This window comes from Dendropsophus ebraccatus, chromosome 2, assembly GCF_027789765.1.
Source record: "Dendropsophus ebraccatus isolate aDenEbr1 chromosome 2, aDenEbr1.pat, whole genome shotgun sequence".
NCBI lineage: Eukaryota > Metazoa > Chordata > Amphibia > Anura > Hylidae > Dendropsophus > Dendropsophus ebraccatus.
Genome location: NC_091455.1, coordinates 166,313,089 through 166,337,884, shown reverse-complemented (window position 1 = coordinate 166,337,884; position 24,796 = coordinate 166,313,089). Strand labels below are relative to the sequence as shown.

Below are 24,796 nucleotides of genomic sequence, written 5' to 3'. Positions count from 1 at the left end.
GTCATTCCTCCTGGGAATTTATGCATAAAATAGATCATGAGGAATGTTCCAGAGCTTATTTACCTTGGGGCTCCTAAAAGCTGCCAATATGATATATTTACACGTATGTAAATTTCAGGATTTTAGGAAGCATAGCAGAGTTAAGGTCCTATTAGGGTCCATTTACACAGATTATCTGCCAAAGATTTGAAGCCAAAGTCAGAAACAGACTATAAACAGAGATCAGGTCATAAAGGAAAGACTGAGATTTCTCTCTTTAAATCCATTCCTGGCTTTGGCTTCAAATCTTTGGCAGATAATCTTTGTGTAAATGGACCCTCATGGTGCGTTTACACGGAACGATTATTGTTCAAATTTTCGCAATAACGATCGCATTTGAGTGATAATCAGCTCGTATAAACAGCGAATAATCAAGCGACGAGTGAAAAAAATCGTTCGTCGGTTGTTCGCATTTTTTCAAAGATTCACCCTATGTGTGAGATGGGCTTAAACGATAGCAATAACGATTTTTTTTTTTAACGAATTTTCTAATGATTTTTCTAACTATTCTTTTAAACGCTGATCGTTATAAAAACCAACTTGTTGCTTCTAAATCGTTAAACGATCGATTGGGCGAATTATCACTTTGTGTAAATGGACCATTAGAAGAAGCGAATTTTACTGATTAAAGGACAACTCCCACGGGACCCCAAAAAATAAAAAAACACAGACACACACAGACACCATACTCACCATCCCTCCGGTGACGATCGCCACTCGATTCGCCCGCCGTCCGCCTCTCCGTCGCCGCCGTCCGTCATCCAGCGATGTCTCCAACTTCCGGGTCCAGGGGATGGAAAAGGCTGCCAGTGCGCTTGCGCACCGGCAGCCTTTTCATTGGCTGGAGCGCATCACATGGCTTCCAGCAAGCTCAGCCAATCAGGGCTGAGCAAGCTGGAAGCCATGTGATGCGCTCCAGCCAATGAAAAGGCTGCTGGTGCGCATGTGCACCAGCAGCCTTTTCATCCCCATTCACTTTGCATGAAGACTCCGAGGAGGAAGAAGACCCGGACCGCCCCCGGCTCTGACGTCGTCGTCACCAGATGCCGCCCCGGAGAAGAGGACCGTGACGATCGTAATAGGTAATGTATACATTCCTTAACTTCCGGGGTGGAGGGTCGGGGGTCCGAAAGTGGGGGAAGGGGGCCAGGCCGGGTATTTAACCACATTACAAAGTTATATAACTTTGTAATGTGTGTTAAATGAGCAAAAAAAATTTTTTGTGGGAGTTGTCCTTTAACAATTAACAATCGCAAACAAGATTGTTTATGATTAACCTGAAATCGTTCACCATATGAAACAGAATGATAGTCGTTACTTATCGTTATAGCGATCGTTTACCCCATCTGATCCCAGCTAAAGAATTACCGATGTGCAATTACACTGAACGATTAACGTACAAATGCAGAAATACAGCGGACGAATGTGGAATTACAGCAATTTTAGGGTCAGATCTTTATCAACGACACACGAATGTAATTACACAGGATGTTTAAATTTGAACGATAGAACGATTTTCCGCACGATAATCGTTCCATGTAATAGGGCCCTTGCATGCATAGTGATGGTCCTTGACACAGTGATGACATCCATGCAGCAGCCAGTCATTGGCCTCATTGGTGATCCTTGCATGTATAACCAGACATGGTAGAGGCCAGTGAATGATGGTATGGGATGTCATTGCTGCAACAAACTACAGAAACTACCGGCAGGATAAGCTACTACCACTTTTCTCTGTCCCTGGCAATTGATATTAAGGTTACAAACACACTTGGCGGGTCTGCAGCGAGTCTCCATGCTGCGTTTTTGCAGCGAGACTCGCTGCAGATCCTGGCCCTATACTTTTAATGGCAGACAAACACGCAGCAGGGATGTACATCCCTGCTGCGAGTTTGTCTGCAGCCCACCCCATTAACCCCCCGGCCGCCGGAGCTGATACTTCACCTGATCCCGGCTCTGGCGGTTCCCAATGTCTTCAGCAAGCCGGAGCGGGGACCAGGTGAAGTATATGCTCCAGCCAGCCGCCCACAGCCCCGGCCGCCCGATCGCACGCCCCCCCGCAGCATTGATCGCTCGCCCCCCCACAGCACCGATCGCTCGCACGCCCCCCCGATGGGGGCTGCAGGTGGGCGATCGGTGCTGCCGGGGGGCGATCGAGCGTCCGGGGCTGCGGGGGGGGGGGGGGGGGGGCGATCGGGCGGCCGGGGCTGCGGGCGGCTGGCTGGAGCATATACTTCACCTTATCCCCGCTCCGGCTTGCTGAAGACATCGGGAACCGCCGGAGCCGGGATGAGGTGAAGTATCAGCTCCCGCGGCCGGGGGGTTAATGGGGTGGGCTGCAAACAAACTCGCAGCAGGGATGTACATCCCTGCTGCGTGTTTGTCTGCCATTAAAAGTATAGGGCCGGGATCTGCAGCGAGTCTCGCTGCAAAAACGCAGCATGGAGACTCGCTGCAGACCCGCCAAGTGTGTTTGTAACCTTAGAGAAATAGTTTCCCTTACATACAGTTATCTAATGTGTATGTCAGCCCTGGGCCAATCCAGGAAACGTCTTGCCGGAGCCTTACTGCCCTGATATATGGCTGCTTTGTTTCCTGGACTTTTCCATAGATCTACAATGGTCTCCTATTAGTCACTTTAATAAAACCTATTTTCTCGATAGTCACAGAATGATCTGATCAATAAACATTGGTGATTATTGTAGCTGCCAGATATTCTGCGCCATGTGTGGATATGTGGAAAGAGACCTTTAGGCTGAGACCTGCCAGAGAAACCACTATAAATTCGTATTATAGTTTATACAGGTTGCATTATTTTCCAAACTTTCCTCCAGCTCGTGTTTAATTTGACTGCGGCTCCTGAATCATTTCTAAAGTTGGCCATACAAGCTGCGAGACTGAAACCATTATCTGGCAATTGGCCCAGACTTGTAGCGGAAGTGTGCTCGAAATGACTCCTATATTCAATAATGGTCCCTTTACAATAACTTACAGTGTTGGTGAAAATATCTCAGGCTTCAACCTCTCCTGGGTTGTGGATATAGTCATCATTTAGAGGAACAAAGAGGGCAGTAATGGAGCCTAGGGGTCTGACTAGGGACATGTACATCCTCCCCTGACCTGACATCTAGGTATTTATTACATATGGACTATGGAAGGAAAGATGTGGTTGTTCCGGTCTATATGACCTAATTCGCTTTGCATTGGCTTGATGATATAGAGGCCTGTCTGCCTTGCGTATATATGGCTGTGATATGTAATATGTGTCTTTCTGAAGGTGGTTGAGTCTCAGTGCAGCGTTTCTAACTATTGCTTCTTTTTGGTGCAGGATTCAGAAGGAACTGGCAGATATCACTCTGGACCCTCCTCCTAACTGCAGGTTAGTCACTGAAAATGTCTCTTCCCCTCTAAATAACATTGTCCTGGGTGACACTGCTAATTTGCAGAGCTGCTTGTGGTCAGACAGGAGAAAGCTGCCGGTGGAGGTGATGAATCGTCACGCTTCCTTGTACTGTGTGGACAAAGAACGTAGAATGTAGACTTGCAGCTGGTTGCATTGCTACAGTTCATGTATAGAACTAGGCAGCATGTTAAACGGGTAATAGTTGCCATTCCACAGACCTAGGCATAATCTGTAAGTCATTGTGAATGCACATTTACATTCCTTCCCTCCTTTATCCTGCTCCTCTTCCAGTCTCAGTCTTCACTGTAGTTCTTTTATTTCAGTTATGAAGAAGGAAGAGTAGGATGACCGGAGGTCTCATTTAAGGAGTTGTAAACTAGGCTGTGTTCTGTGGAATTGTAAAAGGACTAATAGAGAATTTGACTTTTTTAATTTCCTCATAATAAAGGAAACATGTCATCACTTTCCTACTCCTCAAGTCATCAGGATTGTTGCCTGTTGCTTCTGCCCATCCCACCAACCACTGAAACCAGGGGGATCCACTTCAAATATTAATCCTGTACAATAAGGGGTATCTCTGGGAATAAAATATTGTTTGCAAAATATCAGTTTTACGTTATCTATAACCCACATTGGACACATGTAGTTATATATTGGTTTAGGTTGGTATTCCTGTCAGGTTATTTATGCTGACCAGTCTGAGAGCAACATCTCAGTCCTGTTATATATAAGAGCACGCGTAATAGAAAGAGGAAAGCTGGAATCATATAGATTTATATAGGCTTATCTTTAAAACTGGTCTTCCCGGGCTTACCTCCTGTGCACAATTGACCTGATTTGCATATCGAAATACCAGCCAAAATAACGGGACAACCAATTCAAAAAAGTGACTGTCAGATCATTCAGTACAGTGGCGTGGATCTGGTGGCATGGAACACTAAATATAGGTAGTAGGTTGGTACATTTGCTTTAAATACAGGACTTCTATAGAAATTGGTGAGAATCCTGCTTACTCCTCCCACACGATGATTGACAGTCTTTTCTGTGTATACACTAATACTGCCAATCATCTTGTGTGAGCGGAGTAAGGACTCTTATATGAGGCCTGTCCAGATTTAACCTTCTTTCTACTTAATAATCCTGCTAAAAATCATGTAAACCCATATATGCCCTTCATTCTGGAAACTGAGTATGGTATGAGCTCAGGGATTCCACCTATGTGTTCCTTGACTGATATCCATAACAGCTCAGAAGATCCTTTTGGGTTTTTATAGCGTCTTAGAACATTTAGAAGTTACATGAATAATCCAATGAACCCTCAGTGTCTGTTCTGTTAGCAGAAGTCTGACATATTTGTGCCAGGTTTTCAGTGATAAAAATGAATGGTGCCAGCACTGAGGGTTGGGTGCTTTGCACTGGGTGCATGTGATATTGTGATTGCTTTCCATGATTTTCCAGGTCACCCTAAGGCCTCGTTCACACTGAGCAAGAATGTCGGAATTCCGTGGCGGAGCTCTCTGCTGCGGAATGTGCTCAGTGTGCTGCTTTTAAGTGAGTGAGAGGGCGCGCTCCTCCGCTGCCGCTGCTCTCCGCTCAAAGAAGTAAAATGTCACTTCTTTGAGCGGAGAGCGGCGGACACACGCGCCCTCTCACTCACTCAGCAACACAATGAGCACAGCGGAATTCCACGGCGGAGAGCTCCGCCTTGGAATTCCAACATTTTTGGTTAGTGTGAACGGGGCCAATAGTAGAAAGCTGAGAAAGCACTGAGTGGACATTTTTTAGGAATTTCCCCCAAACTATAGATGTGTAGAAACCTATTGCTCATACATAACCGTTCCTATAAAATCCAGTGTGGTTTTCTTATAGCTAAGAGAAACTGTATTTCATGAGCGTTACTCTACGTGGACCTGTCCATAATCTAAGTTGGAACAATAACTATGTTCATGATTTAACACCCGAGAATTATTTTAATGCATTACATTTCCAGATCTCGAACCAGTTTTATTGTGATTGTTACCATACATACAGAAAGAACTGCTCATAAATGATCTCTATGCCTGTGGCTACCATAACCTAATGCCTAACCTCTGAGATCAGCGCTTCTTCTTCTTCCACCTGGCCTGTTAACCTCCCAGCAATGGAAAGTTTAAGGGAGTCTGACATGTTCACCCTGCTCCATTATTGCCTTCTGCCAGTGCAGTGGGGTCCAGGAGGTTCCTTCAGGCACTGCTGAATGTTTATACAGGAGGTTAAATGCTCATTGGTTCAGATATAGAGGTGTTAGATGATTTTTACTAGTTTATTGATAAACTCATTGTCATCCCGATAGAGTTCGATCAGAACAGACGAAGAAGGGAACTGGCAGAGGCCCAAACAAATTGTATGAAGTCTCTGGCTCTAGTTTTTAGTTGTACTTCATCCATGACAATTCTGTGGAGTTTCACACTGTTTTGTCTTGATGGTTTCTGCCGACACTTCAGGACGTTCCTGGAGACTATTCAGGTTTAGCAGGTCCTGATCTGTGCTTTGGATCTTGGCTGGCTGCGCCTTGTCAATTACTTGTGCTCTGAAACAACCAGTCTGCCCACTTTGTTTCATTCTATTGGCCCAGAGAGTCCTAACCTGCAGGTGGAGTGAACAGCTGTATCACCAGCCCCATCTTTTCCAGAATTAGATCTTACATACAGCACGACTGTTCAGAGAGCCACCAATGAGCACAAAGCACATAGTACACAGTATGTTGTTCTGATTTGTGTATAGCTTAGTGACTTGGAGTTCACCATAAATGAAGCAAATTTAACTGCACAAAAGGAATATTCACTATGTACAGGGTCTATATTGACAAAAATGCCCCCATACCCCACCCACCCCCGAGATCAGTTTATATTGACACTGTCATGACATGTAAAAAAATTAATGCTTGCCTATATATGCTGTCAGTTTTAATTTTAACATCACCTCTCCAGCGGCCTGTTTAGTGTCCCATTGCTCTGCTTTTCCTGCATATCACTCTGACCTGGTGGGTTGGCCTTTTTATAAATGACCTTTTTTTTTTTTTTTTCAAAGACCAAATAGCCTTAGTGATAGAGCTTCGACTGTAGTTTTCTAGTAAGTGAGACATCTAGTGGCTGAATGTATAGCATTGCATTTCATATAGAAACAGACAAAAAAAATAAATTAAGAAAATTGTGCAATAAATGAAGTAAAGATTTTGTACCGTATATACCTCCCTTGCTGATTTTAAAATGTATTTATTGGCAATGACAGTGGCCATTCAAACTTGTAGAACTCGTCAGGTTAAATATTTTTGTAGAATACATGTGGAGTCATCCCCCCCTTCCGGGGACTAACAATTCATTCCATTCATGTATTTACCTTATTGGTCTCCTTCCCTGATTTTTGTGCTGCTGCTTTCTGCTGAAGACATAAAACTCTGTGTCTGCTTTCAATACCTCCCCCCCCCACACACACACACACACCAAACTTGCATGGTTTTCTTAGAAATAATGCAAAAAAAAGAAATTGCACAGAACTGAACAGGCTCACACTGTGCTGATGGTGTGTGATGAGAGGAGGAGTTACTGATGCACTGGGTTTGCAAGTAGCTGTTGCTGCTGAGAAGTTAAAGGGAGGGGGAGAGAAGATTACACTACAGCAGAGACATACAGCAGTAGATACAGAGACAGCTACCCAAAGCAACTGTGTTTTCAAACTTTTGTTTTTGTGGAGTTCCTTTTTTTACATAATCAGAAGTTAACGCTGTCTTGTCTCTAAAATGTGATCAACATCACCAGGGGTGTCATATTGTTTATAATAAAGACAGTCTATTGCTAAATTGGGTTTTGTCAGCTGCTGTTTATCAAGGTCAATCTACAAAAAAAATCCTGCTGTTATGAAACACATGCAGATTGTGAACAGAGCTTGTGCTGTTTCAATGCATTTCTTTGCAGTTCTCAAATGTGTAAACACTGCCTTATAGATGGTCATACATAAGGGACCATTTACACAAAAAGATTATCTGACAGATTATCAGCCAAAGATTTGAAGCCAAAACCAGGAATGGATTTTGAAAAGAGGAAAAATCTTTCTGTGTAAATGGACCCTAAAAGGAAAGCCTTGATTCTCAGCTGTTCATTGTCTTTATTACACTGGGAGTTATCCGCCTGATTTGACAGATATTCGCCCTGTGTAATAGGGCCTTTAGGATATATATATATATATATATATATATATATATATATATAGATAGATAGATAGATAGATAGATAGATAGATAGATTATTTGGCAGTTTTTTGAAGCCAAAGCCAGGAATGGATTTGAAGACAGGAGAAATCTCAGTCTTTCCTTTATGACCTGTCCTCTGTTTATAGTCTGTTCCTGGCTTTGGCTTCAATGATCTGTCAGATACATTTGTGTGTGTGTGTAAATTGGGCCTTACTCTTTCTTTCTCTTCTGCACATGGTAAGCCCCACCCCACTTGCTGCGATTTGACCTGATCTATCTGTTACTAGAGACCATGTCCCCTGTGAGATGGCTTAGGCAGCAGCTAGAGGTCAAGACTTTAGAGCTGTTTATTTGGGCTAAGGAGTCTATTTTTATTTAATTATATGATGTTTGTTTTTTATGCATTATATCATATTTATAATCTGTGAATCAGTCACTTGCGAGAAAAATGCCCTAGTGGGAAAAAACAAGAAATGCCAATGCTCACATATGCTAAAAGTACATATGTACTAAATATAGAGTTTTATGGTGCGTTCACACCTACAGGATCTGCAGCTGATTTTCTGCAGCAGATTTCATTTAAATAACTGAACACAGCATCAAATCTGCTGCAGATCCTGTAGGTGTGAACGCACCCTTAAAAAAAAATGCCAGAAAAAGCACATAAAAAAAATAAATAAAAAGAAATCAGACACAATATACTATGTGTTTTAGCTGTAGAAAAGCAGACTTAGAGTCTTCAATTTTCTCTTGGCAAAAAAAAACAAAAAAAGCTCAGTGTGTCTTTAGATCTGGGCTCGGCCTCATGTATATGGCCCAGCTTGTTCCCGGAGGATAGGTGTCGAATTCCTGCCTTATTTGACTGTATCCACACACACATGGTGTGTTAATGCCTCGTGTTACCGGCCTTTGCTCGAGGGACTCCTGCTGTAGTGTCATTACTGGATTTACTGTCATTGTTATTGCCACGTTGAGTGCCAGACTGAAGGCACAAAAGGCAATTGTGTGAAGATCAACAGCAAATTAACAGCCATGTATATCCTTGAAATGTGATTTGTAATGAAACCTAAGGGGACACTAGAAAGATCAGCCGCCATGTTCTCTTGCTTCCGCGCTGTTCTAAAAATAATTACCGAGCCGTCTCCGTGATTTGGGAAGGAGGTCATTGTAGTGGCTCTTCATCAGCAGGCCATTTTCTGTGTGTTTATGGCAGCACATATTGATAGCCTGTGGGCTGTGGAGTCTTGCCTGTCCACAATGTGCACTTGCTCCTAGGTAAGCGTTCCACCCTTCAGTTCCCAGGATAGCTTGGCTTTGTGTTTTGTGATTTGTGTTAGTCAATTTAGATTTCCGTTCGGTAGAGGACATGTGTGATTCCAGCTGTGCTATTCTGCTTGAAGGCTCCATATAGATTATTTTTCACAATGGCGGCGGTATCTGAAGTGGCGCTTTATAACTGTGAGGTAGAGTACATCAAACGTACAGCCTGGTTTCTGCTTTCTATTTCTATATCAGGGATCCAAGTGATTGTTTCAGTATTCTGGTCCAACGTAGTCTGTAGGTTTATGGGTAGAGCAAACACATCCACTCTATTCTGACTGTTTATAAAATCAAGATAAATAATTGTTCAAATCTGTGTTTTGGCCTTCATGATCAGCGTTCATGAATGGATGCCAATAAAGGGGTATTCTGGAGAGAACTTTTCTTTTTAAAATTAGCTGGTGTGAAAAATTTATACAGATTTGTAAGTTACTTCCATTTTAAAATCTCAAACCTTCCAGTACTGATACTTCCAGTATCAGCTGCTGTATGTCCTGCAGGAAGTGGAGCTTTCTAACTGGGTGCTCTTTGCTGCCACCTCTCTGTGTCAGGATATTTTTTTTTTTTTGTCCAGTTCAGGAGATTTTTTTTTTCTCCTATGGAGATTTGCTGCAGCTCTGGACAGTTCCTGACATAGACAGAGGTGGCAGCAGAGACCACTGTGTCAGACTGAAAAGAATACATCACTTCTGGCAGGACATAGACTTGTTAACATGATTTTAATGCGGCTTTTGTGCTTTATGAATTGTTTTGATCAGCAAGTTTATACTTTGGTGCTGCTTCTGCATGTATTGGTTTATCATCACCTCCTTTTTGCTCAAAAATGTGCTCCTTTTTCCATTTTAGACATTTGTGCGCCTCAGAGGGGCAGGGTTTACATGCAGTAAGTTCTTACACAGATTTATTATATACAACTTTATCAAAGTGTCATTGCAGTAACGCAATGTGTGAACACAGCCTTAAAAAGTTGCAACATTTTTGGGCAGCTCCACTCAATATGTAATGTACAAAACACACCATATTAGGACTCTAGAAAAATGCACAAATCCCTTCATAAAAAGTGAGAAAAATCAGTAGATTTTTTTTTTTTCTGTGCATGTTTAGTGAACTACAAGATAAACCATATTTACCAGCTGCTGTTTCAATGGCTCCCAGACCCTGCTGCTCCACTTCCTGTGAGGTTTTGTTTTTGCAGGACATGCTCACTCAGCCAATCACAACAGCAGAGATCTGCCACAGACAGTGACTACCCGAGCAGGGATTTGGAATGGCAGGTGAAGGAGATTATGCTCACACTGCGTTTTTGCAATCCGTTTTTTGCAAAAAACAGATGCATTTGTGTGCATCCGTTTTGATCCATTTTTCCATTGACTTCCATTGTAAAAAAAAAAATGGATCAAAACGGATCCGTTTTTTTTTTTTGTTTTTAACGGACACAAAAGTACTGTCAGCTACATTTTTGTGTCTGTAAAAAAAATTTTGATCCGTTTTGATCCGTGTTTTTTTTTTTTTTTTTACAGTGGAAGTCAATGAAAAAGTGGATCAAAACGGATGCACACATATGCATCCGGTTTTTTTTTTCTTCCATATTTTTGCAAAAGACGCAGTGTGAACCTAGCCTTAGGAAAAATGTTTTTTTTTTTTTCTTTTTTAGCACCCCACCAAAACACAGTATATACCTGGAAAACCCCTTAAATGGGAACCCTTCACACTGAATGTACAGTCTGAACTATTGCAATAAGTTTGAGGCCCTCTTCACATGCCTGTGGCCATTTTAAATGTCTGGAAACTCTGATCAGGAGGCTTCAGGAATTGTTAAAAAAAAAAATAAAAAAAAATCATACCTGCTGCAGTGCTGTTCTTCTGGAGCTGCCTGCGCAAGAGTGACTTCACTTGTGTACCTCAATGCTGGGTGAAGGTAGCGGCCTCTTGTGGCCGGAGGTATAATGCTGCATCTGGCCACAAGAGTGATTGATCAGGCTGGGAGCTATTGGCTTCCTAACCTTTCAGTCACGTGGCTGCATTTAACTGGATGCTCTCCTGGCTAGCAGCGTGTACGCTTAAAGGGCCAGCATTGGTGGCAATGCTTATCTAATATAAAGGGAGGGGAGGACTGCTAGGCAGACATCACAACCATGACACTATTAGAAATTTTTTTGTGCCTTTCTGAATGTCTGCCTGTACCACTGAAAAAAAGCCACCATAGGTACAGTCTAAATATGACTTGATGACTTGACTGATGAATTTTAAGAGGTTTTTCTTTTTTAGTCATGGCAGATGGTGCATCTGATGTCTATGTATGCCTGTATTGTTTTATATGAGGAAATGGAATCTCATAATGCATTCCTGCAAATGTATAAATAACCCCAGTAAATTTTTATTGGCATAGTTTTGTAATTTGTGGATTTAAAGCGGCTTTCCCATCTCGGCTTGTTATCCCCTAACCATATGACAGGGGATAACAAGCTGATCAGTGGCGGTCTGTACATGCATGGTGCACTCTGTTCATTTCAAAGGTGTTCAGCGCTGTTCAATGGCTTGGTGGGGGTCCCAGCACTCAGACCCACACAAATCGACTTGTTCACAGGATAGTTGATAACATGCTAAGATGGGAATACTTCTTTAAAAGCTGGACATATACCATCAGATGCCCAATTGACTGGTGATCGAATAATATCTTTCTGCACAGTTTTATATAGGTTTATAATGCCAAAGAAAAAAGGTGTCATTCTTACATGATATTGTAACTTGAAATAGGTCACTTGATCAGAAACATTAGGCCACATTAGGTTACTGTCTAAAAGAGGAAATCCAACAAGTCTGCAGAATATACTAAGGGTGGTTTCCAGTATTTTACTTTATTTCTGTAAAAGGGTCTAACTAGCAGGGAAAAGTAAATATAAAAAAAAAATACTCACTCCTACAACCCACCGCACCGCGACTGCCTGGAGGAAAGTGTATGGTGTCATCACTGGCCTTTAGGGGTCACATAAAAATAGAAGCGTTTTATATGGACCTGAGTACAGCATGATATAAGCTTCTTTTAATATATCAAAGATCAATACAGAGATCTTGCCTGTGATTTATTTATGGATCTATAAAATAGGGGGGGTAATCTGCTTGTTGAGAAATAAAGGAATCCCCCCCCCTTCATAGAAATGATTCTTTACTGGAAGAGCAGTGAGACTGTAAGGAGGTTGTTGTGGTGGGGAACTTTTTATATTACACTCAACAGTGCTTCCCAACCTTTTCCACCTCGGGGCACACCTTGGAAAAAAAAAATTCCTCGGGGCACCCCTACTAAATAATGTTATACAAAATAAGAAAACCGTCATACAGTGACTCACAGGTGACGTCTTCTTTGATCTGAGGCGTCACTTTCCCTTTTCCTCTCCATCCGCCATGATGATTCCTTCCAGCTACTTTTCATCTCTTCAGAACCTGCAAGACAAACAATTTAGGCTCCGCACATTTCTAGCAACTTCCTATCCTTTCTCCCTCCTGTCTGCTCCAAAAGTAACTGTGCTGTTTGGTGTTATGTGCAGTAAAGCGAGAAGGAATGTGGGATGCCCCCTGTATGTAGGATCCCTTGCTGTGATGAACTAATAATGCCCCCAGAGGTGCCCCCATGAGCTAATAATGCCCCCAGAGGTGCCCCCATATACTAATAATGCCCCCAGAGGTGCCCCCATGAGCTAATAATGCCCCCAGAGGTGCCCCCATGAGCTAATAATGCCCCCAGAGGTGCCCCCATGAGCTAATAATGCCCCCAGAGGTGCCCCTATGAACTAATAATGCCCCCAGAGGTGCCCCTATGAACTAATAATGCCCCCAGAGGTGCCCCCATGAACTAATAATGCCCCCAGAGGTGCCCCCATGAACTAATAATGCCCCCAGAGGTGCCCCCATGAACTAATAATTCCCACAGAGGTGCCCCCATGAACTAATGCCCCCAGAGGTGCCCCTATATACTAATAATGCCCCCAGAGGTGTGCCCATATACTAATAATGCCACCAGAGATGCCCCCATATACTAATAATGCCCCAGAGGTGCCCCCATATACTAATAATGCCCCCAGAGGTGCCCCCCCATATACTAATAATGCCCCCAGAGGTGCTCCCATATACTAATAATGCCCCCTGCTCTGCCCCTAAGGGACCTATGGGAGTGAATATAGGAGCAGGACGCTGACACTTCCTGCTCCTATATTCTTCTTACTTTAATGTTCCGCCCGCTCATAGTGCGGGCGGAACATCAAAGTGTTCTGTGCATCCCGAGAAGCTGCACGGCCGCAGCTTCTCGGGATGCTTAAAGAGACAGCGCACATTTCCCACCGGGATCCCGTGGCACCCCTGGCGGGTTCTCCCGGAACACCAGTGTGCTGCGGCACCCCGGTTGGGAAACGCTGCTCTGGAAAGTCTTCCAGGCCTGTTCTCAAACTAGCTGTAGTTATAGTGGATTCTGGGAAAGGGTTGTGTATCCAGGGATTTATCCTGATGGTCGGGTGTATGGTGGGGAGAATGTGCTTCGACCATGTGGAAATTTTTGCCTTTCACTGGATAAACCTTGGAAAAAAATACCAGTTCCACCTATTATCTTATGTAGCCTCACAAGCTCTATTTATATACAAGTTATTTATGGGTGGACAGCTGTATCTGTTGGCCTATATCCTTTGTGAGATGAGAGGTTTATATGTAAATTATGATGTAGTGAAGACATAGAGGGAAATTCCTCTTCCTGCACGTGTTCTGGCATCGTAACAACTGCAAAAAAAAACAAAAAAAAAACTTTCTGCCGATGTCAGCACAATGTTACTGTTTAATGACAGCTTACTAGCAGGTTACCAGCTGCGTATTTTGCAATGCCCCTCAGTGGTAAAGTAACTGTATTACATGTTGTAATACATACCATGTGAGCCATGTGCTAGCTCTAATAGTGTAATGGTTTTCACACCTTTATTACTAGGCCTGGATAGATATCTCTGCTAGAGAAACTGGTTCAGGGAGTGTCGTGCTGTAGGGAGCAATGTACTACCAGCTGCAGCTGTGTGCAGGTACACCCACATCTATTGAGTACTCAATGTTTTCATTGCTTGTACTCATAAATCATGCCATATATAGGCCCTTGGTTTCCTGTAGGATTCTTCTTGTATGGTATTTTATAGAAAGTTTCCTTTTGTCTCTGCTTATATCTATACTACAGCTACTTCTGTTTCAGGGACTTGAGTGAAGCAGGTACAGCAGTATCCAAGTTATCTTGCTGAAAGTCTTAGGGCACACGGTCGAGGCCCGCACTACGAATGTGTGTCCGTAGTTCTTTGTGCTTCACATTACACTTCAATCACCCTAGTGATCCGTGCCGCAAAAAATGGTCCGCATTACAACATGTCCAAATGTTTAGCGGCACGGATCGCAGCCCCGTATACACGTACGGACGTGTGAACAGGGCCATTGAATAACATTGGTTTTATGTTCTGTCTGCAATTGCGGACAGAACAACGGACATGTGAATTAGGCCTCAGGTTTCAGGTCTGCACCTATCTACACGTGTGTGTGTGTGTGTGTGTGTGTGTGTGTGTGTGTGTGTTTCAAAAACATTGCAGGAAAATGGCCCATAATATATGTTGTTGTTCTAAACTGTGAGGTGGGGGAGGGATGGATAAAAGGATTATGATGGCTTTTTACTGAAAAAAATGTTTTTCTTCAATGTACTCTTTGTTGTTCAATAACAAAATTATAAATAAAAATAAATATAGGGATATTCTTTCTCTTTCTCTCTCTTTCTTTCCCTTTTTTTTCTCTTTCTCTTTCTTTCTCTCTGTCTTTCTGTCTTTCTCTCTCTCTCTCTCTCTGTCTCTCTCTGTCTCTCTCTCTTTGTGTGTCTGTCTCTCTCTCTCTCTCTGTCTGTGTCTCTCTCTGTCTTTCTCTCTTTCTCTCTGTCTCTCTCTCTGTCTTTCTCTCTGTGTCTCTCTCTGTCTCTCTCTCTGTGTCTCTCTCTCTCTCTCTCTCTCTCTCTCTCTCTGTCTTTCTCTCTGTCTTTCTCTCTCTCTCTCTCTCTCTCTCTCTCTCTCTCTCTCTCTCTCTCTCTCTCTCTCTCTCTCTCTCTCTTTCTCTGTCTTTCTCGCTCTCTGTACAAATAAAGTAATGTCATAGTTAGATATTACATGGACGGAAGCCACAAAATTGGGTATAGTTTATCTTAATCTACATCAGTCTTAATATGTTTATTTCCCACGCAGTGCTGGTCCAAAAGGAGACAATATATATGAATGGAGATCTACTATCCTGGGTCCTCCCGGCTCGGTCTATGAGGGGGGTGTATTTTTCCTTGACATCACATTCACACCTGAATACCCTTTTAAACCTCCAAAGGTAAGTGAATTACCTCCCAGGTATATTATATCTGCTATACCTGAAGTGCAGGTACACTGGCATATGGTTGTAGTAAAATGACTGTATATATTTGCCAAGTTTCTAAATGTGTGCTTTTGTACTGGGTGATTTAGTGATCCCCCCCCCCCCCCCCCCCCAAATCTTTTTCTTTCTATTACAATTGTCATATTTTTGTGGTTCTGTTTGTTCAGTAGATTATTATTATTATTATTATTATTATTATTATTATTATTATTATTATTATTATTACAGCTACCTTGCTTAAGCAGCTTGTAACATGATTCTGGGCCTGTTTACATCACCTATTTACATGCCTTTGAAACATCCTGTTTGTGTGTTTGTTGTTTTTTTTTTGTTTTTTTTCAACTAGTTAGTGGTAAGAGGACAGTCATTCTGAGAACAATCCAAAGAACTGGATATGCACAACCCCAAACTACATGGGTTCATAATTACTACATATCAACCAAGATCTATGTAAACCCAAAGTCACAGTGCAGAATCAGCACTGCATATACTTTTAGTCACATTGCATGTACAGAACAATCTGTCCCATTGATAAAAAGAAAAGTATTTAGACCAAAACTCATGCTGGGACTTTACTGGTACCATCAATTCCAGGATCTCCAACTACTTACATGTAACAACATATCCAAACATGAACCATAAATGTACTCTTGCACTTAAAGGGGTTGTCCAGCAAAAAATAAAATCTTTCACATCAACTGGTGCCAGAAAGTTATATAGATATATAATTTACTTCTATTGAAAAAATCTCAAGTCTTCAATTACTTATCAGCTGCCATATGTCCTACTTTTATCGATGTCTGACATACAGCAGCTGATAAGTACTGGAAGACTTGGAGTTTCCCTTTTAAAACTACTCTGTACCCACAATCTGACCCCCCCCCCCCCCCCAAACAGCTTATACCTTTTGGATAGCTGCTTTTAATCCAAGATTTGTCCTGGGGTCCGTTCGGCAGGTGATGCAGTTATTGTCCTTAAAATAACTTTTAAACTTGCAGCCTCGTGTCAAATTTATGTGGCCTAGAGCAGTGCTTCTCTATTCCATTCCTCAGGCCTTACCAAAAGGTTATGTTTTGAGAAAATCCCATACAAAGACACCTCTGATAATACCTAATGCACTAATTCTATCACCTGTGAAATACTAAGGAAATCCTCAAAACATGACCTGTTGGTGAGGCCTGAGGACTTTAAATTGAGAATCCCATGTCCTAGGATTGCGACGCCTCTGTCTCTCCTCCCTGCCCTCCTCTTCATTAGGAATGCCCCTAGAACAATTTCTCCTATAAATCACCTGTGTGAACACTGCACATGAGCTGGATCTGTAAGGCACCTGTGCAGTATTCAGACAGGTGATGAATAGGAAAAATCCTGCGATCCTAGAAATACGGAGGGACGTTGCAATCCTAGGACATGGGTACTCTAGGCCAGTGATTTTCAACCAGTGTGCCGCGACACATGGTCGGGTGTGCCGCGGGGAAAGTTCCCCAAACTATGGTGCCCCTGTGAAACAGGAGAAAACAATGGGGAAAAGAAACCTTGGGATGGGGGAGAAACAGGGGAGAGAAGCACAGGGGAGAGAAGCACAGGGGAGAGAAGCACAGGGGAGAGAAGCACAGGGGAGAGAAGCACAGGGGAAAGAAGCACGGGGGAGAGAAGCCCAGGAGAGAAGCAGGGGGGAGAAGTATGGTGGAGAGAAGCACAGGCGGGGGGGGGGGGGGGGGAAGAAAACAGGCCCAGGTTTCACACTGAGTTAGTATAAATACATTTAGAATCTATATTATTAACTATATGTATAATATGTACTGTTTTAGTGTTATTTTGTGCCATTTTGGTTGGTGGTGTGCCCTGGGATTTTTTAAGTATAAAAAGTGTGCCGCGGCTCAAAAAAGGTTGAAAATCACTGCTTTAGGCCACCTCAATTTGACACAGGACTGCAAGTTTAAAATTTTGTTTTTTATGACAATGACTGCATCACCTGCCCAACGGACCTCAGGACAGATCTTGGATTAAAAGAAGCTATCTAAAGGTACAAGCGGTTTGGGTGGTCAGATTGAGTACAGAGTCACTTTAACTTATGTTATAGTGGCATTGCACCAGCACTTTCATCAAATACTTTTGTTTAGCACACTTGGGGACATGTGCAATAGTACATTCATGGTTTAAAGGTGTGGTTTCATGTTTAAAGTAGGCTTTGTCATACCAGTACAGTTCCAGCATAAGTTTTGGTTTTGATTTGTTTTTATCTATAATAATGTTTTGGCCGATTCTGCATTGTGACATATGCTTTCTTTAGGTTTACAATTACAGGACATTGTGTTATCACCTGAGGAGCAGGAAATCACATCTTTTGTGCAGGCAGTAAAACTTATCACTATTAGCCACACATCTTCCTGTATAAACGGGGGTTGTGGCCAATAGCAATACATTTATATGGCCGCACAAACGATGGTGATCGTTTGTGCAGCCTGGATTAATCACTGCAAAAGCACTGCAAACCAGCACAGATCTCACTGATTAGGGCTGGCTTGCATCTTTAAAATGTTCCCATATCAGCCCATGTAAAAAGAGAAAAACGAAGGATTAAATGAATTTTCAACCTAGAATTTGTTCTTAAGGAGTTTTTTCCCTGCATGATTTAATGCACTAGCTTTAGTGTGCTGCCTCCCACATTTCTTATACAGAACAAATGGTGCGCTCAAGTTCAAGTTCCAGCATTACAAGACATATGCTGCAAGGACATGAGTATGCGAAATCTTTTCGGCAAGGGGTTAATGTGGTATTCACCATGCACTGGAGTACTGATTGGATAATGTTGGCTGATTCTGGGATGCCTGTAATACATGAGAGGAGACGTGGAATGGTTGTCTCTTGTTAAATTGCCTGAATAGTAGCAAATTGCATCTAAGTGCAGGTTCATTATCCACATAATACTCTGTAATATGAAACAATTGTGCGCTGGAGAAAATCTTCGCCACAACAGCAAACTATCTCCTTGTATAAATATACTGACTAGTGAAGCATTTGAGAGCACATTTACAGAATTATTGGATCTTCACCGCACGCTATAAACTAGCTTTCATTTCTGACACTACATTTTCTGATTTTCCATAGATTTATTTTTATACATATTCATTTTTTTTTTTCTTACTGAATAAAATTTACATTTTGCAGGTTAACTGGACTAGAGCTGCATAGTATATTGGTATATACTTCCTTCTGGTAAACCACTAGCTACAACATGTTTCAGTTAGATGTTTTTGACTGAAATGTATGTATGTATTTATGTGAAATACATGTAAATGGGCAAAATATAGATGACACACCATTATGTAGATGAAGCTCCAAGCTCATGCTCCCCCCTCCAGTAGAATGACCTCTGCCTAGAATACACTTCCATCATTGTGAATATGGTCTGCACCAGGCCATTGTGTCTCTTGCTGATGGGACTTGCTGTAAGCGTATTTCTAAATGCTGGTAGAGACACCTCCAGCAAAAAGGCTCGTCACCCGTACTAATGTAAAGAACAAAAAAAGGCACAGTGTGAATTTCTTCTGAGATACCACTGAGAGTTTGTAGGCCATTGGAGAGACAGTGTCCCAGTGTGTATACTAGGAGCTTTCCCAGCACACAGGCAATATGAGATGTCAACTTTGCTTTGAGGTTCTTTTCGACCCTGTGGGAGAGCTAATCTAGCACAGCAGAGCTCTTTAAGGAGCCTTTACCCAGCTCAGTTGATATGCGGGCAGGGACAAGTCATTTGTGTGGCTTTCTATTTCTATCATTGTTGGCTACACATCTCCTCTTACACAGAGATATATGCAACAGATTATTAACAATTATTAAAGCTTACATAAAATATTAGCCAAGAATTTGCCCCTTCGTGAGTTGATGGCCTATTATATGGGGTAGTTTAGGGATGAGTGAATTCACAGTAAAAGGCGAAAAGCTTTGCTAGTCTCGGTGGTGGGCTTGTCAGCCTGCTGCCTTAGAACTCTGTGCCGCTCTGCTCCAGGTGCCAGGAATAGCTGGATAAAATCCTGGGGAACTGGGAGAAGTTTTCCAGGACTGGATCCAGCTCTTCCAGGCACTCGGAGCAGAGCAGCATGGAGTTCAAAGGCAGCAGGCTGACAAGCTGACCGCCGAGACTAGCGAAGCTTTTCGCTATTACTGTAAATTCACTCCTCCTTAGGGAGTATACATTTTTGGACCTTTTTAAAGGGTCCATCTCAAGAAGACATATCTATACACACATACATATATACATATACAAAGAAGAGATCTTTTGTTTAGGATTCTGTTAGCCAGAGCAGAGAGCTCATATTAAAAAGCAGCTTGTATTCCAGTGGTCTTGGTCTTGTTATACAGCATTTTCCCTACAGAAATTTCTCTAATAATATCTATTGATTTCCAAGAAATATGAGAGGACCACTCCAGGACAGCTTCCTCTTTTGTAGTAGTAGTTTTGGCGTACTGCTGCCCAATGTGATACAGCTATCTACATGCCATCACAGGCAACAACAATCCTGGGGAACTGGGAGAAGTTTTCCAGGACTGGATCCAGCTCTTCCAGGCACTCGGAGCAGAGCAGCATGGAGTTCAAAGGCAGCAGGCTGACAAGCTGACCGCCGAGACTAGCGAAGCTTTTCGCTATTACTGTAAATTCACTCCTCCTTAGGGAGTATACATTTTTGGACCTTTTTAAAGGGTCCATCTCAAGAAGACATATCTATACACACATACATATATACATATACAAAGAAGAGATCTTTTGTTTAGGATTCTGTTAGCCAGAGCAGAGAGCTCATATTAAAAAGCAGCTTGTATTCCAGTGGTCTTGGTCTTGTAATACAGCATTTTCCCTGCAGAAATTTCTCTAATAATATCTATTGATTTCCAAGAAATATGAGAGGACCACTCCAGGACAGCTTCCTCTTTTGTAGTAGTAGTTTTGGCGTACTGCTGCCCAATGTGATACAGCTATCTACATGCCATCACAGGCAACAACCATCCAATACTTAGCAAGTATCAGCACAGGTCCTGACATGTACAGTAATTGTGTCAATAGACTTCCTATTACTTAGTGAAGGCCACAAGAGTGTAATTTCGATATTTGTTTGGGCAGCATATGTCAGAGTTGACTTTTTTTTGCTGGATGGAATAGCGCAGCAGATTGTGCTATTCCCCAAAGAGGCAGTGGACCTTGTCTAAAAATGCTGTGTGTGAAACCCCTGTGTATGTTTCCACAGTGTGTGATTGTATTCCTTTTTACAATTTGTTGTGCCTGCAATTCTTATGACTTGCCACAGGAGGGCACCAAAAGACTAAAGTAAATACTGCAATTCTTTCTAAATAGCTAATCGCTTTGGAACACATGTACAGAGGATTCATGTATGCTTTTTAAGCTACTTTGCAGTTTGCTTAACGTATCTTGGTAATGTAACTTATATTTTCCATAACTTTAAATTTCATTAGGTGACATTTCGGACGAGAATCTACCACTGCAACATTAACAGCCAAGGTGTCATCTGCCTTGATATCTTAAAAGACAACTGGAGCCCAGCACTAACCATTTCTAAAGTTCTCCTCTCAATCTGCTCGCTGCTCACAGACTGTAACCCTGGTAAGCACCTTTTTCTTTTTTTTTCCAATATTATAGGGGCCCCCATAATTACATTTAAAGGTAACCAATCGGCACGACTGTGCCGAAATGGTTCCCAGAATCATAGTATAGAGCTACTCTGCAGCTCCCGGCACGTACCAGCTACGGCAGTAGCTTTAGTTAGGAAAAAGTACTTTTAGGGTCCGTTTACACAGAAAGATTATCTGACAGATTATCTGCCAAAGATTTGAAACCAAAGCCAGAAACCAACTATAAACAGAGGTCAGGTCATAAAGGAAAGCCTGAGATTTCTCCTCTTCTCAAATCCCTTCCTGGCTTTGACTTCAAATCTTTGGCAGATAATCTGTCAGATAGTCTTTCTGTGTAAATGGAGCCTTATTCTGCCACATGAGGGGGAGCTGTATGTGACTAGTCACTACTCTCTACCTGTCAGCGTGCAGTGCGAGGATGATTGATGGGCAGGGAGGCCAGTTAGTGACTTGATGATTAAAGGTTACCCAGGATATAAAGCAGAAAATAAATTTTTGCTTACTATAAAAAAAACAAAAGAAAAACAGCCCCACACTTGTTACCGCATACAACCTCAGGGCAACTGTGCTCTATTCACTTCAATAGACCTGCAAAACCACACCCACAATAAAAAAATAAGAACAAAAGAGTTGCTCTGTTTTTTGGGGGGCGAGCATCTGTTTTTCTAATCCTGGATAGTTCCTTTAATTGAAGCCAAGTTACCAGCCCGTGTTGGGCCTGTTTTATCGTATATGAGGAATAATGGATCAGTTTGAATATATCCAAATGCCGCCCTATGCTGAAGCAGATATGCCCTTAAAATGGGTGTAACAGCATGACAATAACCCAATAGGGAAACAGCACCTTGGTTACAGACGACAGGATTGAGGGTGATGGAGTCGCCAATCCGAACCCCTCAACCTAATTCCATAAAGGACTTGTGGGGTGACATTAAAAATGCAGTTTGAGGCAAAAAAAAATGCTGCAGAACGGTGGAATGTATTCAGTAGGGATGAGCAAATCTTCAGTATAAGTGAAGCACTTTGTTACACACAGCCATTGGCATATCATCCGGCTGCCTTTGAACTGTGCTCCGGGTGCCTGGAAAGCTAGAGGCAGTCCTAGGGGAAGTCTCCCAGGACTGCATCCAGCTTTTCCAGGCACAAGGAGTGCAGTTCAAAGGCAGCCGGACTGACAAGTGGATGGCCGAGCATAGTGAAACACTTTGCTAATACTAAAAATTCATCAGGCAGTTTTCAGAAACAATGATTGTAACTAAACATCAGTATTTCTAAGTAAAGTGAAATCTGTAACGATTCCTCAGTTTTTACTTTACATTAGAGTTGTTAAAAAGAGAAATGCTGACAGTATTTCCGGTGCATCTGCATTTAGGCAAATAGGTGGTTATAATTTTGTACTTTATTTGCTATTTTAAACTCCCTACAGCGCCACCCCTGTCCTCAGGTTGTGTGTGGTATTACAACTCTGCTTAATTCACTGCAATACCACACACAGACTGAGGACAAGGGTGGCCCTTTTTCTGGAAGAAAGCAGCCTGAATAACCCCTTTAATAGTATACTACACTAGATATTTGCTATACAACAGTGGCTTCTGTTTCAAGGACAACAGCCTCAATAATGTGACTGTAGAATCGGCACAGACCTAACTGTGAAAACAAAGCTTTATCACATGGCAGAGGTTCCAGGGATTGGCTGCGCTTCCTCTATTATAAGCAGCATTCATTGTGGAGTGCTGTGTAGTTACAGATGAAGAATAGGAATGACTTCGTCTTGTATGATTCAGTGGGATAAGTGACGGCACAAGCCTTGTGATCTGTTAACGTTCTATCCTGCATCTGTATCACCTACTCTCTATCTATTCTCTTGCAGCTGATCCTCTTGTTGGAAGTATCGCCACCCAGTACATGACCAACAGAGCCGAGCATGACAGGATGGCCAGACAGTGGACCAAGAGATACGCTACATAGATCCTGTGACACCACTTAGTCTGTGATGGCGAGAGCTGCTTGTTAACTGGGCAATGGAGGGTGGGAGTCTGCAAAGAATAGGTTATTTCTATAACAGATTTTATTCAGTCTTTTATTTCCAGAGAATTTTGTTATTGTAACTTAAGGTATCTTTCTGCAGTAATTGACTGGAGCAAGTCAAACACACACAAGACCGTCTTAGACCTGTATTGTTACCTTATGAGGATCACAAAGAACGGAAAGTTGTTTTCCCTCCCATTTTTTTTTGTTCCATGATATGTAAGCAATTGAAGCAATTTAATTTTGTACAGTTACACTGCTTATACGGTAAATGTCTGTGTTACGTTTTGTTGAGGGACTGAATGAGTAATTTGTGTATGAGAGAGATGAATTGTGTGTGTGCAATGTAACCAAGTCTCCACCACGAGGGGCCTGCCACCGGCGGCAGGCTGAGAAACTGGTTATATCTGTATTATGGAAACATTTTACACTTTATATCATTTTCTTCCTTTTTGTATATCGGTAAATTCAGCTGAGAGAGACTTTAACAGAAACTGTAGTGAAATACCTTAAGCTGTTTAAATGTAAAAGTGAATAAGAATTACTCCGTGGATTGGTTATATGTTGTAGGCTAAAGAAGTCTGCATTTGTTACTGTGCTAATAAAAGTGGAAAAAATAACGTGTTGTGGACTTTTATTTGTTGTTAGATGGGTTATGCTGAGATTAGTTCTAGCTATAGCCATATTTTCTAGGTGGTCCCCGGGGCCGTATCCTCCCTCTGCACGGAGACTGCAGCCTGAGGGAGATGATCGCAGATCAATTTTGCTTTGTACGAAGCAAAACAATCTGATTCACCCATCTCTAATACCGGAGAGTCTTCCATAGCAATGGCGCTTCTAGAATATGGTTCTGTTCATGCAGGGGTAGAGCTGGACTCTATTAGCCTTTGTGCGTTGTCACAGCTTGACTTCCTCCTGACGGGGTGTTAATTTTTATGGGGTATGTAGTAAGGCTAGGTTCAGTCAGTGATTCTAACCGTGTATTTTTAAACTCCTTGGCCCAGATTTATCAAAGGGTGTAAACGTCCCACAGCAACCAATCACAGCTCAGCTTTCCTTTTACCAGAGCTGAAAGCTGTGATTGGTTGCTGTGGGCAGTTTGTACACATGTATGTTTTAAATCCTTTGATACATCTCCCCCCTTGTTTCTCAAGTGTCTAAAAATTTAAACTTTGCCTACAACAACCAATCAGAGCTCAGCTTTCATCTTTTAGGATATACATTGATGTTCCTAAGTGCTGACACAGATAGCAGTTATCTACCATGTATCTGTGCTTACAGAACATAGAAAAATGCTTTATTTCTTTCAAATAAAGAATCCCCCTCCCCCATATGTACTTTGTTTCCTATTCATTTGAAGGGTGTCCATGTAATACCAGAGTTCTCCTTCAGTGAAGAGCACAGCGAACAGCTTCTCCTGTGATAACGGCTGATCACTAGGAGGGGATGTCTATATAGAACAAATCTTTTATCAGAACAAACATAACAAGTGTCAGTAGCAGTGGCATACATATGAGAGGGGTTATCTGGGAAGCAAAGAAAGGACTCTTACCTTGGTCCTTGGCAGTTTCCCTCTGGCTTGGTCTCATCTTAGCAATGAAGCCTCCTCCTGATAGAAGACAGCAGATACGGTGATGTGATTGCTGCGTGGTGGCCAAACTGTGCTGACATGCAGTGGTCACATGGAGTGGCAGCAAGAAAAGGTCATACTT

The 24,796-nt window shown here is 42.3% G+C and overlaps 1 protein-coding gene across 3 annotated transcripts in view; it reads left to right on the top strand.

The window, feature by feature from the left end:
- Positions 1-23,704, top strand: part of UBE2E1 (ubiquitin conjugating enzyme E2 E1) — a 29,384-nt gene extending 5,680 nt beyond the window's left edge. For all 3 annotated transcript variants that reach the window (XM_069958680.1, XM_069958682.1, XM_069958681.1), the window contains exons 2-5: positions 3,368-3,418; positions 15,230-15,362; positions 20,880-21,027; positions 22,927-23,704. In XM_069958680.1, coding sequence (XP_069814781.1) covers positions 3,368-3,418; positions 15,230-15,362; positions 20,880-21,027; positions 22,927-23,024 — 430 coding nt within the window. In that variant the 3' untranslated portion in view covers positions 23,025-23,704. The remainder of the gene's footprint in view (positions 1-3,367; positions 3,419-15,229; positions 15,363-20,879; positions 21,028-22,926) is intronic.
- Positions 23,705-24,796: the final 1,092 nt, after the last annotated feature.